Source organism: Lepisma saccharinum, chromosome 1, assembly GCF_977018435.1.
Source record: "Lepisma saccharinum chromosome 1, izLepSacc3.1, whole genome shotgun sequence".
NCBI classification, from domain to species: Eukaryota; Metazoa; Arthropoda; class Insecta; order Zygentoma; family Lepismatidae; genus Lepisma; species Lepisma saccharinum.
Window position 1 is genome coordinate 168,603,027 of NC_139229.1, and position 14,995 is coordinate 168,618,021.

Genomic DNA, 14,995 nt, shown 5'->3' on the forward strand with positions numbered 1-14,995 from the left:
TCTAGAATTGTAACTATACTTACTACTCATAAACAACTACTCCGGCTACATTTGACTATATATTTTAATACAAATATTGTTCTTACTCTTGCAACATTAATTTAGATTTGGTGCCTTCCTCAACATGGATTAGACCATAATTTATGTTAACAAAAGCAGAGATTGAAATTTATATCACAAGAATAAGAAAAAACATTCAAAACCAAAGCAATTTTTAATATAATATCCTGAAAGATATTACTGCACCACACCATGAACTTATAATTTATCTCGCTTTACAAATACCAAGGCATTTTCTCAGCCAATAGTGTGCTAGTTTCAAGATTGGGGGAATGTTGTGTGTGCATGCAACAGATTTCAATAGTTACCATTCCTATCTTCTCTGTAATGAGCCTCTTTGCATGTTCTATCTGGTCTGGAGCACCTCGAATGACAAACACTTTCTCGTTAGGATTGGGTGGTGGCCTTCGGTCCAGCTCACAGTGTGCACCTGTTTGTTGGTTGATTTGCTTAATTGTTTCACCACCTAATGGAGGAATAGTAAACAGAATATAATATACACACCAAAATACAATCCACAATTATTAGTTAACTCAAATGTGTAATTACTTACTCTGGTGGAAGTTTGTCCTACAAATGAGATCCATTATTTAGAAAATCATAAAATGTAGGCCAATTTTAGTTTTATACCGGAGAAATAAAACCACATTTATGTGAGAAAGTTTCAGATTACAGAAATTTTTGATAAAGACTGATCAATATTGTCCTGATTAATCTGCTTCAGTCTTACTGTGGATATAATGTAGTGACATTTCAGTGAAACTGAAAAGTTATTAAATTTAGTTGACTAACTTTAGAAGTTCAGTACCCTGATATAGCCTTCCTGCAGGCAAGACACTTACTAGTGTCCTACTAGATGACTAAGTCACAGGTGGAAATGCTTGATACTTTCTTCATACAGATTATAGATCTCTCCACTATTGACTGATCTAACTATGATTCTGCATCAATATTTGTTCAACAATTTCATCTAAACACTTAAACTAAACTAAAATGAAACTCCATGCAGTAGTAGCCTCCTAAAGGCCAGGGCTTCCCAAGTGCCCTTTTCTTTTTTAATTTGGAGCCTGCTACTTCTTTCCAAGTATTTCTCTAATTGTCTACATGATGCTGCACAAAGACCAATAACATTGTTGGTAACAATCCATAATCCCCTAATGTGGGCATATTTATTTATCCCATTTTCACATTGGGCTTCAACCCAACACCCCTATTGGCATGTGGGCATATTTATTTATCCCATTTTCACATTGGGCTTCAACCCAACACCCCTATTGGCATGATCCTAATACATTTTTTAATAATTATTTTCCTGTAGTTTATGGTCATTACAAGCGTAAGAAAACAATTTTTAGTTGCTCAGGAGAACACACGCTCCCTTAATCATTTATTTTAATATTGACTAAAGATACAGTTATAACAATGGTTAGCAATTTTTTCAACAAAAAGAATCCGTTATATAATGGATGTTGTCAATGTTACATTGTTGTAATATAGCAACCTAACTGTGAAAAGAAGCAGTCTGTTTTATTTTTATTTCAGATAAAAAAAATATTTTGATCACATCTGAAATGTCACAACAAAAAACTGTTTTCTTATGCGTGTAATAACCGTAAACTACAGGAAAATAATTCTACAATCCAAGCAATGCATACATACAAGAAAAACTATTTTTTAATAATTTTCAATATCTCATGATGCACATTAAGATCAACAATTTTGGTGAAATTTGGCCAAAAAAACAAAATCAGAAATATGTGGATCACTGTAAGGGTACTATATTTTAGTCTCTGAACAACTTTTTTTTTTCAGTATTAACCGTGTTTGTGCATGTACAATGTGAACTTTTCTGGAATTGCATGTAATTAACTTATAAATACGGTACTTACAAGAACAGGTATATTAAATATACTTTTATTCATAAAAATAATTAAATGGCAAATTTGTGCTACATTATAGCCTATTTATAGATATATTACAGCAATGGGTTTACCAATACATTACAGACTTACCAATCAATAACCAAATTGTAGCATAAGTGATGCCCAATATTCCTATGCATTTCATTCATGGAGGATGGCTGGAATTGTTAGTAAAGAACTAATGCCGCACGAACCCCCCCCCCCCCTCCTTCCTTTCAATGGGACCAGAAATGATAACAGTACAAATTTTTCAGTTCTATACATTGGCATTAATGCACAAAAATGGTCAAAGGTTCAGAACCAATCATAAGAATGCACAAAAATGGCCAAAGGTTCAGAACCAATCATAAGCCTCTCTGAAATACTGTATTTTTTGATGTTTTGCAAACATGTATGAAATAGGCAACAGCATATTTTAAATATTTGTATCTACACACCTCTACCAATTATTATTCCACACTTGGCTGCAGGTACAGTGAAAGTAACTTCTTGCTTGTCACCCATTTGGTTGGGTGGCTGCATTCCTCCTGGTCTTCTGTCCCAACCACCGGGCCCTCCTGGTCCGGGACCATACTCGCCCCCTGGTCCTCCGCGACCCATTCTATCAAAAGGTGGTGGAGGGCCACCTCGACCTCGTCCTCGTCCTCTTCCCATCTCATTGTCCCTGCGCTGGAAAGAATATCGTTAACAGTTATTAGTGAACATAATTCGCAAATATTGTACATGTCTCTGGGAAAATTTTACAAAAACATCCAATTTGTGATAACAGCCAGACAACTTTACATGTGTTTTTGACCCCATGCCGAAGCAAGAAAATGGCACCAACATAGAGGACCATGGAGTGATTTCTATTTAGGTTCAGGGTTACATTCAAACAAATTTAACCATTTCAGGATGGCTGGTTTGGAACAAAACCAGAACCACATGGCAAATATACAAATAGTTTTCTCTTTTTTGTTTATTTATATTAGGGATGGGTCGATATGAAATTTTGGCAGATACCGGTAAAGTACAGATATAAAATTTACCGATACCGATATTCTACCGATCCGATATAAAATTAGAAATTGTCCTTGAAGAACCTGAAAGGTTCACTGACCTCTTTAATAAGTGTGTGTTTCAAGGTGACTGCAGTGCAAGATAAATTGCATATTTAGACATTTACTTTTTTGGAAAGTAGGGCATGGATATTATCAATAAAAATTACAACAAAATGGCAAAATTTTGCACTAAATTATCAGATAATAATCGATATATCGGATCGGTAAAATAATCGGTAATTTTATCGATAAATTGATACACCGATATGCCTATATCGGCCCATACCGATTAATCCGTCCAATCCCTAATTTATATGCATATAAAGATATGACATACTGGAATGTCAAATATTGTTACTACATTTAACAAACTCATTTCGGAAATGTCCTTCGAAGCAACAACGCAAGATTTTAATTGTTTTTTTTTCTCTAAGAAGTATCTAAAGATTATCAAAGTAACTTTGCAGTTCTAGGACTCCTGTCATCCTGCAAAAACAAAAAAACCGATAATCTATGAATGTCAATTACAGTCAAGTCTCGATTCTACGTCCCCGAATATAACGACCCTCTCCAAGTAATGACCCTTTTCCCAGGAAAATCGGCCAAAAAATACGTTCATATACGTATTGCTGTTGCTTGTATTGTAGAATTATTTCTCCTGTAGTTTATGGTTCGTACAAGGTTATAAACCCAAAATTTTACAACCTTTCGGAAGAACACATACTTCCTCCATCAGACATTTATTCTTAGTTTCATGAATGTTGCAGTTATAATATTGTAAAAATGTCTGATGAAGGTGCATGAACAGAAATAAGCTGTCACGTGTTGACTCACGCCATGTCAAGTGGTTGGTCACAGTGTTTTTAGGCTTGGTGTGTAGTGGGCAGAAAACCATTGCTGGTACAATAGATGCTCCCGCGAGGTTAATGATGTAATATGGTTTTGCAGGTGCAAGCCCATAGCGCAGCTGGAAGCTTGAAATCATTTGTAGAATGAGTGTCATGCATGGAGAGAAAGTCATGAGTGAAGGTTGTGTCAGGAAATGGTGCCGGAAATTTCAAGAGGGAAGAACTCATGTGTGTGATTAAGGAGGACAAGGAAGACAGTCTGTTGTGCTGGATGACCTTGAATGAGTGGATAACATGGTTTACGAATACTGCCACTTCACAATATACAGTACACAAAGAGTCAAGAATTTCCTGAAATTGGGCAACCCCCTCTATGAGACAGCCTGTGAGGCTGGGTTATCAAGTTTTGTGCAAGATGGGTACCAAAATTAGGAGCTGATGGATGGTGTTTGAGAATGGCAGATTCCCTGGTGGCAACGAGGGTATACAGAAGAAAGTGCGTTCACTGACAAATGCCTGATGAATTTAGATGGCAATTATGTTGTAAAATAGTTCACATGTGCAACTTTCATGTATAACAAATATATGTTTTCCTTATTTCATGCCTCTCGGGAAGTTTGATTTCCGAATAGCACTCTTGTAATTTACCCAGTATTACAGTGCACACCAGACTAGACAAGTTTAGTACAGCATCTCACAAGGTGCAGAGGATGTTTTTGTACAAACATTAACAGAAGGATAATGGAAGCCATGAATAAGCCAGGGGAGAAGATAAGTGTCATGTGAATTCTAGAGCTTTGTGCACAACTGGACTGTGGTCTCAATGAGATGCAGAAGGTGACAGAAGATTGTAAAGTGTTTGCAAAGTTGGTACCAGTCGACACCCAAAATAAAGTGGATAAGAGTGAATATCTGCTCTAATCTGTTGGACGAGCTTGTAGCCAATCATGAAAAGTTCTCTCCTGATCTGGTGACCTTATGAAATTTGGGCATATCTTTATGATCTGGAGATGAAGAAATTAGTCCTTCCACACCGCTTCTCTCCAAGGCCTAAGAAGGTTGTGAAGAAATACATATACAACAAACAATGCCCACCTGAATTTTTTCCAAGATAATTTAAAAGTTGTGTTCAATGTTTGTGCAAATGCATTTATTGCAATAAAGACAATGTTGCAATCATGATCTTATGTCACATTATCTCTTAAGAAAGCTAGAACTGCATACATCATTACTCATTTTTTACCAAGAGGCTTTCACAGGTTAGGCATTCTTGCCTAAATCACATTTTTCACATGTATAAAGATAAAAAAGAGGAAATCAGTTTAGTGCATACTTTTTTAAAATTGTTTCATTTTATATTTTCAACCGGTATATTAATGATAAAGCTCTACTTTTGCAACCATTGTTAAAAAAACAGCTTTGTGGTACAGCACACAACAGAAAAACTTTGTAATTGTTACAACAATAATGAAGAAAACAAAAATCCCTGATTTATACAGTTTGCTTCAATTGTAATCTCCTTAAGTTAATAAATTATTATTTTAATACTGAAAGCTGGCATGCATCAGTTTCAAGAAGTCTTTAATACAACCAAGCTGATCAAATAATCACATAGTGGTAATGATGTATTTACCATGTGATTACTTTTGCTTCAACACTGTATTTCACTGCAAAATTATTTACTAGATATAAATCACAGGTACATTAGTAGCCTACATTATTTTAACTTAAGGACTAAAAAAAAAAATCTATAACATGTATACTAAGATACATCATAATGTGTATATCTATTTACTCAATTTACTCCCAACATATTATATCGCACCCCTCTGTGCCATACACATGCATGTGCATGCGCCCACACACTACTAGAGCTTCAGTTTCTATAACTAGAGTTTATTATATATAATATCACAGACTTATGCCACTATTCCATTACCTGGATCTTCAGAATAAGCATTTATATGATATTTTACGACCTCTCTATCATGTGCTATTTCAATAATAACGAATGACATGCTTGCTTGCTTTAGTAATTGTCTATTACTTAACATATGTTGTTATAGGAGAATATAACTATAGTGCTAATTCTAGCTTTAACACTATAAGATAATGATCAAAAACAGTTTTGCACGCTTACAGGAATGAAGTAGTAGCCACTGTCTTACCTTCCATTCTCAGAAGCACTTTACCAGAAGCATGATCCAAAATCCATTCTTCACTTTGTTTCTGGCTACACATTTCAGACTGAAATATCAGCACCACTTAAACTGTGGAGTTGAAGACAACCATCTTTGTGCAAGGAGGGAGAAAGACTAAAAGAAACTGGTAATGTGGCAAACTAAAAGTTTACCCCCTTCCCCCAGGTACGTCCACATCAAATTTCAGGGATTGCCTCACCACATTCCCATAATCATTGGCAGACATTCTGGATTCCAGATGACAATACCGAAACAAAATGAAAAAGCTCTGAAACATTCCACTGACTTTTGGGCATGAAGCAAAATTTCGAAGCCATCGTGTCATCCGAGGCAACAAGCATGTCTCACTTTATTTCCTTTTCTTTTTTGTCATGCGAATTCTGAATTTGTGGCACACACAATAAGGTCTCCCCGACACTACTGTTGCCCTCCCAAGAATGAAGACCATCTGCTTTCATTCGCAATGGTTACAGGAGGTGTGTAACTGCTTACCAACACACTGTCGATGAGGTCTTCAATCCGTCTCCTAGCCTGTTCTATTTGGTCTGGCTGCCCTGTTAAGAGACACCTCCTGTCCCCAGGGCCATTGTCACAATCTTGCTGGAACTGCACCCACGCTCCTGTCTCAGTCTGTATCTTCTTAATCATGTCACCACCCTTTCCAATGACAACACCCACCACTGCCCGTGGGACAGGAACCTTATCACACAAAAGCAACACATTATTAATACAGATAACATCTTTTCATGTTATTTAACAAAGCATGTTCATTTATGGGTAAGGTGGGGCAAACTAGTTAGGGAATAGCCAATTGTTACTGAATGCTTTTTTTTTTAGTTATTCCCTTTCCACAATCCAAATATTAAGGGATGATGAAAGGGGCAAGGGGTAGGGTAAAAAAGGAAATTTATTTACCATATTTACTCATGTATAATGCGCACTTATTTCCAAAATGTTTGCGCCCAAAAACTGTGAATTTGGACAGCCCCATGGAATTACACATGTTTTCACTATGTCACTGCATATAACATGTATATATTAACAGGTGCAAATACAAATTACCAGGTTTGGTTTCTTGAGCAATTAATTATAATTTTAAAAACCATTCAAGTCTGGCCATTTCCCATGATTTTTCACATTGTAACGACCATGTTTTGTAACACCGAGAAAAGCGGTGCAATTTTGGCGGATTTTGTGCACGCACCTCGCATCATGCAGGATGTGTATCACAATGGTATTTATTGGATGACAAATAGAAAATAACTTCCTGACCATTGCAAATCCATAACATAATTTTGATCTTTCTTTCTTCTACTACCCAATAAACAATGTGGTTCCAGAAGTGAGTCTTGGGGTGCTAAACACAGTGGAGGGAGAGGGGGGGAGCATGAGTTGGCGGCTCATTGTATGCACAAGAGTATATTCTAATCTTGGTCCACATAGAAACAGGTGACTCCTTGAATAGGTATGATGTCCATTGCTCTTCATCGGTATAGCAACAGATTTACAACCTAAAACTAAGGAAGCCATTCTTGAACCTGAATTGTACTGCGCATTATATATGGGATAATTGTTGCTTTTCCCTATCCAAAAGCAGGGTCCCTATCCAAAAGCAGGGTGCGCATTATACACACGTAAGTATGGTGCTGTATAAATATATATAAAAGGAGTTTAGTATGAGTGGTTCTTTTGATCCATAGGTGGTTATTTGTGGCCGATTTGGGTTTCTGTAAGCCCCTCTTTTTCTCTTTTTGCCCAACTACAGTCACAAGGCAGAGAAATAATGCTGATGGGCAATTCCAGTGCTGTTAAAAGAGTTTGTTTCGGATTACAATGCACTCGGGAGATATGATGAGTTTCAGATCAGTGGCATGAAAGCAGTGGTCCAGTCTCCTACAGATCATGCAGTGTTACAAGATGCCAATGATGCCTGTGTTTTGAAATGCACTACAGAAGCAGTCAGTGGAATGTTAGTAACAGACCTTTGTGAACGAACTTTGTAGGAGATCCAAACATTTCACCTCAAAAAAAGAACTAATTAGAAAATGTGCTATCAATAGACTATGACAAATGAAATGCTACACCACCTATTTTAAGTGCTCTACACACAAAAGCCCAGCAAAACACCACTATAATAATAATTTTTAAAGTTTTGATGAAACTGGTTGTTTGTTGTCCATCACCAGAGCAAATAGCAGACATGTTATAGTAAAAAAAAAATCTTTCTGCACATAAGCACTTTGTTTGGCATGGGTATGCATTAGTTGACATTTAAAAATTGCATAACAAGAAAATATAATAATCTGGTAGAGTACTCTACCACATATTATTTGGAAGAATAGCAATACCTAATAGAGTGGAACATCGATTTTACATTTTTCAGGGGACCAGGGTGGAAAAACTTGAAATGCAGAAAAATTATATAACATTTTGCATGTTGGGACCATCAAGGTTGAATGTATAATGCATGAAAATGTAAAATCTGGGAACATAAATTCAAAGTTCCAATGTGTATATATATATATAGTGGAACCCCAATTTTACGTTTCCGGTTTCAAACTCCCCAACATAACAAAATGTTTTAAAACTTTCCTTGATTTTACATTTTCCTGCATTTTGATTTCCCAGCTTGGTCCCTTGAAAAACTTAAAAATTGAGGTTCCACTGTATATCACATTTTAACATGCTACTGCTAACAAGACAAACATGTAAATCTGAAAATAGTAATCTTAATCTTTAAATGAAAAAAAAAAATCTTACATGTACAAGTACAAATTGCTATCCTACTACAGGGCAACCTTGTGTTTTTCAGGGGACACACTAAAGAACTTAGCATGTAGGAACATGTAATATATAAGGAAGTTTTTTTAAAATGTCACCTTTTTTTGGGACCTTGAAAGTAAAACAATGTGGAGAAATTTAAAATCTGGAAAAATCAGTCTTCCACTGTAATTGCAAATCATTGAGATTTGTTTGTAAAATTTAAAAAAAATACAAACAAAATATTTTAAATGGTGCATGTCTTTCAAAGACAAAGATGGCATGATTTCTCCATTTTAAAGGTATCATTATGAAATATTGCTTACTTTAGGGACATAACACCTTCAGGAGTCCTACTTTGAAGTCCACTTATGCTCAGGCTAATTGGTACCCAAGCTACCATGGTATCCCAATCTCTGGTATGAATGAGCCTCTTTCAGTTCTTCAGGAGTAAACTCACAGATGTACATCGAGATGTGCACATACACGAAAACATTCTGGGGACACACATTTGTTTTTGACAAACACAATGTGAGAATACACCCAAACGTTTATTATTGGAGAGTTCAAAGGGTACAAGGTGCATTCCTGCCATGTTTAGCATTGCTTTTAAGCAACTTTGGCTAACTAGAATAACGAGAATGAATGATTAAGATGAAATTTACGGAGGGCACTCGCATACTCAGATCAGAACTGCCCCAGAGGCAGCTCCATATGAATACATAAAACAATGCAAAATGACAAAACTACTCTTACGTACATTCAACTTTTATTCACCGTTAACGTGTTTACATATACAGCATGTTAAGTGTGTGTGTGTACAAACATACATCTCACAATCACATTCTAAATGAACTATTGCACTCGGACCATGTGACTGACAAAAAAAAAGTCCAAAATGAAAATGGGAACTAATAAAACTGCAGTTATGACATGCATGTATTTACTGTATTTTCATGTTGAGGGAAGGGTTACTTTTATGCAAAGTAGCATTCCACTTAAAATAAAACATCTTACACTATTTCTTAAAATAAACTGATATCACTAATATAACAAGTAAAAAGGAGGAAGTTGTGAAATAGCTTATTTGTTGCATTCAATAAATATTCACATGGATTCTCCATTTTACATTCCCCTTACTCCCTAATGGTGTCAATACAACAAAACCTTCCATATGTTAAGGTCTTAACAGGGTTTCCTACTTATTTTGACAAAACTAAATTCCTGGGTTTCTACAGGTAATTTAGACAATTTTAGACTTGCAGATCTTTTGGTGGCATTTCAAAAGTGCAAATTTCTTTCCATTTCTTAATCTTGGCCAAAAAAAACAAAAACAACTGGATTTTTAAGTTTCCAGGCATCTGGGTATATTTTCAATATATCCGGACTTGGCTGTTACGCCCATAGGTTGATTTCCTCAAAAGTTTTGAAGGTTTTCTAGGTGATTTAAAAATATATGATCAAGAATCTACTGTATTTGAAAATTGTTGAGCTTAAGAAATTATCCAAGAGGATTCTTGTTTATAGAAAATCCAGATTTCAAAATATCTGATATCCATTTCGGATGCAACAGATAATTTGGATAATACAGCTATCTGGATATCAGATATCCTGATATCAAAGTATTGAGATAACCTGTGTCTGCAAATGGCTATTTACTTTTTCAAGTTCAGCAAGTTATTCTGGGAAGAATGGTCTGGAATTAAGAAAATAATTACCATGTAAAGGATCAGGACATCAAACAATGTTACATTCTTAACTGTAACCCTTTTACATTTTTGTTACGGTGGAAAACTGCATTTACACTGACCTTAGTAATGTAGATATAGATCTGTTTTAGTTTAAAAAAAAAGGTAAACATTTAAAAAATCTGCTGAGAATCCATAAAATGAATAAACAGATAGATTAGAAGAGGACTTTGAGAGAATCTATACAGTAGAATTAATATGACAATATGCGAGGAGCCCCAAAACAGATAAATAACAAACTGTCCAGAGAATCAATACATTCAGCTATTTCAGATAATTGTATAATCTGAATATGAAAATATCAAATTTCGGGATAGAAAATTATCACAAAATTTTGTGTTTGGTCATCTCTACATGCTATACATACATATGTAAAAAAAACCTCTGTCAGGGTTTACGGGCAATCAATTGAATGTTGCATTGCATCCTTAACTTCATGCACGCACCTATCAATAGTCACATAATAATCCTAAGTCAAAAACTTCTGAATGTACATGCACGGGTTTCCTTAGATAATAAATAAATTATACAATTAGAGAATATAAACATGCAGAATGGAGTGTTGCACAAAATGAATGCCAGAACATTAAACTGCACCACAGACAACACTCCTTCAGATGCCTGAACATGCTAATACACAATTTCAATGGGAAGGAAATCAATTTTCAAAACAAAAACAAACTTCCTTCAGCATCAGAAAACTTGTGGGAAACTCTGGCATGTAAGGAGATTTGCATTACCGAGAAACAATGTAAAACATGAAACGGCTGCAATTACTGAACAATACTTATAACCCCTACCTCTGCTGAATCAGGACCACCTCCGTATTCACTGAATCCTTGGTTTGGCCCACGTTGACCACGGGTAAAGGCCTGATGAGAAACGAAACTATCAAAGGACAAAAGCAAACCATGCTCCCAACATCCAATGCAGGTATTGGAGAAGGGATAGTTGGGAACCATAACTACAGTTCCCACTACGTAACACACTTGGGGACAACACCCTAATTTTTTTAAAAAATTATGCAAGTTGCTCCTACTTATGCAGCTAACCAAATAGACAAAGCAAGCATGTTATTCATCATTCTTAAAAATAGCACATGATACAAGTATTAAGCAATAAAGCTACATTCTTCAGAGCAACAATTTAACCACAAATTTCCTTAGCATACAAGTAACCTTTATACCTATTCAAATTATAACAATCTGGATGTGAAAATAAGTGTACTTCAACTACCCTACAAGAATAACTGCATAGCACCCAAAATACACGTCCTCCAGGCACACCTTTCAACAATATGAACTAATCCATTTATTGACAAATAGGCCTGGATCTACTATACAAGTGATTTTTTATGCTCTTTCAATAACATTAAAATACATTCTTAATGTCACATCATAAGTATGTTTCATAAAAATGCCAAAGGCAAGCAGTGCACAAAAAATGACTAAAAAAATAGGTGACGAACTTCTATAATCTGTAAAATTCCTAGCTGGTAAATCAAGCAATACATAAAACTTTTAACAGAAGTCATACCTTTTTCATCAGGCATTACAAGGCGAAATAAATAGTGCTGAAGTGAATATTTACCTGCATTTCTTTCTCTGCTATCAGGTCATACACAAGCTGTTTTGCATACTGGAAGAGGAAAAAATAAAAACAAAAATTATTCATGAATTCTTGTAATTCAAGGCAAGGCCAGGTTTAGCATTAAATGCAGGAAAAAACACTAAACTAAGCCCATTCTGCAAACACTACATGTATGTTACACCCACAAATGCACAGAAGAAATATGTAAATTAGCAAAGCTCAGTCAGGATTAGTTGACCATCTAGTAATACTCTTATTTTAATATTTCATGTTCTTCATGTTAAGTATACAGTGAGTCACATAATTATTCAGACACACAGTAAATTTCTAACGTTTATGAGCGGGAAGGGAGTGAAATCTGTGTACAGCGTTGAAGTTGATTTTCGTTTAAAAAATGTCATGTTGGTCGATAAAAGGTTAAAAAACGAACATCAGCAACAATATAACGAAGGATGAATCCCTACCGTTGCAAAAATAGTGCCACAAAATTATTTGGACACATAGTAAATGTTAACGTAAATTTGCGATACAGTGACAATTTCGATTTACGAATTGATTCATACTCTGTTCATATATATTAACTCTGGTTTCCTGTAGGTTTCTGTAGCAATTACGATCGCGTTTTGTTTAACAAAGTTGTGATATAAGAACATTTTCTATGCAGAAATAGGTCGAAGAGGAAAGGAAAGTTCATTTGAACAACGTCAGTTAGTGATATGGCACCACGCTAAGGGTAAAACTTACCGTACAATTGCCTCAATGTTGAAAATGAAAAAAGTACAGTTGCAGATATTATTAAGCGATTTAAAGATGAAGACAGGATCGAGTCCCATGGTCATACAGGGAGACCAAGAATTTTTTCCCCCAGAGAAGAGACAGTAATCTTGAGGAAAATTAAAAAAAAAACAAAGATGAGTGCTCCATTGGTGTGTGCTGAGATAGCTGAGGAGTGTGGAAAGCATAGTCATCCTGAAACTATACGAAGAGTGCTCAGAAGGGCAAACTATCATGGCCGTGTAGCCAGGAGAAAGCCATTTGTAAGTAAGCCAAACAGGACAAAAAGACTGGTGTTCGCAAAGGAACACTTAGGAAAGGATCAGACATGGTGGAATCGGGTAATTTTCACTGACGAGAGTAAATTCAATATTTGTGAGTCAGATGGGAGGGTAACAGTGTGGCGTAAACCAAATGAGGAGCTCCGAGGGAAAAATTTGCAAGCAACAGTGAAGCACGGGGGTGGTCACGTAATGGTTTGGGGCTGCATGTCGGCCCAAGGTGTTGGTAAATTGGCTTTCATCGAACAGACAATGGACAGGTACCTTTACCTTGACATTCTGAAGTCAAATCTAAAGACTAGTGCTGAAATGATGGGCATTCTTTGTAACTTTATGTTTTATCAAGATAATGACCCGAAGCACACTTCCCGCGTAGTACAAGAATGGTTATTGTACAACTGCCCAAAAGTGCACCATCCTCCACCGCAGTCTCCAGACTTGAACGTCATTGAGCACCTCTGGTGTAAGTTGGAAAAAGAAGTGAGGAAAACACCTATAACCTCGAAGGCAGACCTCAAGGAGAGACTTCAACATGAATGGGCCAACATATCGCCAGTGTACACCAGAAAATTGGTAGAAAGTATGCCAAATCGTTTATCCGAGGTATTAAAATTGAAAGGGATGCCTACCAGATACTGACATTTCTGTTCGTTGCTTTTCAAGCGTGTTTTCCTGTCTCTCCTTCCATGTGTCCGAATAATTTTGTTTAACCCACAAACAATGTTTGTTTTGTTTAATGAAAATATTTTACTAATATATTATATTAAACATAATTGAAGATAATTAACAGTGTGCTCATATTGTGTTTTGTTTGTTAAATAAATATTAAACATTTATCATCGTATTATATCACGACTACGTCAGTAAATATTCAGAAATCTTATCTGTCCGAATAATTATGTGACCCACCGTATATTTCTATAATACTGAAGTGTTGGCATAAGGAACAATGGAGGAACAATCTTCCCTCATAAAAACTGTCACAAAATTACTTGGGTTTCACCAGATAGCATTACAGAAAACCAAATAGACCATATAACAATAAGCAGGAAGTTTAGGAGATCGCTAATGGATGTAAGAAATAAAAGAGGAGCAGATGTAGCCAGCGACCATCATCTTGTGGTAGCCAAATTTAAGTTAAAAATAATGTCAACATCCAAGAAGTTCGAAGGAAGAAAAAAGAAAATTAATGTTCAAAGATTGACAGAGAAAGAAAAACAAAAGGAATTTAAATTAGAAATAAATAATAGATTACAAGCTCTCTCGGAAAGTACACAGCATGAACCAGATATTGAAACAAATTGGGAAAATGTGAAGAAAATCTACTTAGAAACTGGAGAGAAGGTACTTGGAATTAGAAATCAACTACAAAAAGACTGGATGTCTGAAGACACTTGGGAAGTAATAAGAAATAGGAAAGAAGCAAAACAAAAAATAAACCAAAGCAGAACAAGACTACAGAAAGCAGCAGTCCAAACAGAGTACTCGGAAATAGATAAAAAGGTGAAGAAATGTGTGAGGAGAGATAAGAGGAAATGGGTAGAGGACTTAGCACAAAATGCAGAAGAGGCAGAAAAGAGAGGTGACTTAAAACAGTTGTATGACATAACTAAGAAATTATCCAGAAAAACATTCAGGAAGAGTAAACCGGTGAGAGACAGAAATGGTAATCTATTGCTAACCCAAGAACAACAAATGGAAAGATGGAGAGAATATTTTTCAGACATATTGAATAGAGATGGGAAAAGAGAAGAAGAAACCTGTAATCGAA

General features: G+C 35.7%; 1 protein-coding gene across 1 annotated transcript in view; it reads right to left on the minus strand.

Moving 5' to 3' along the window:
• The window catches only part of LOC145987014 (uncharacterized), a 39,077-nt gene that overhangs the window by 13,350 nt on the left and 10,732 nt on the right, over positions 1-14,995 (minus strand). The window contains exons 5-9 of the mRNA XM_083121478.1: positions 12,170-12,217; positions 11,380-11,451; positions 6,564-6,770; positions 2,420-2,651; positions 369-526 (exon numbers count right to left, since the gene is read on the minus strand). Coding sequence (XP_082977604.1) covers positions 369-526; positions 2,420-2,651; positions 6,564-6,770; positions 11,380-11,451; positions 12,170-12,217 — 717 coding nt within the window. The remainder of the gene's footprint in view (positions 1-368; positions 527-2,419; positions 2,652-6,563; positions 6,771-11,379; positions 11,452-12,169; positions 12,218-14,995) is intronic.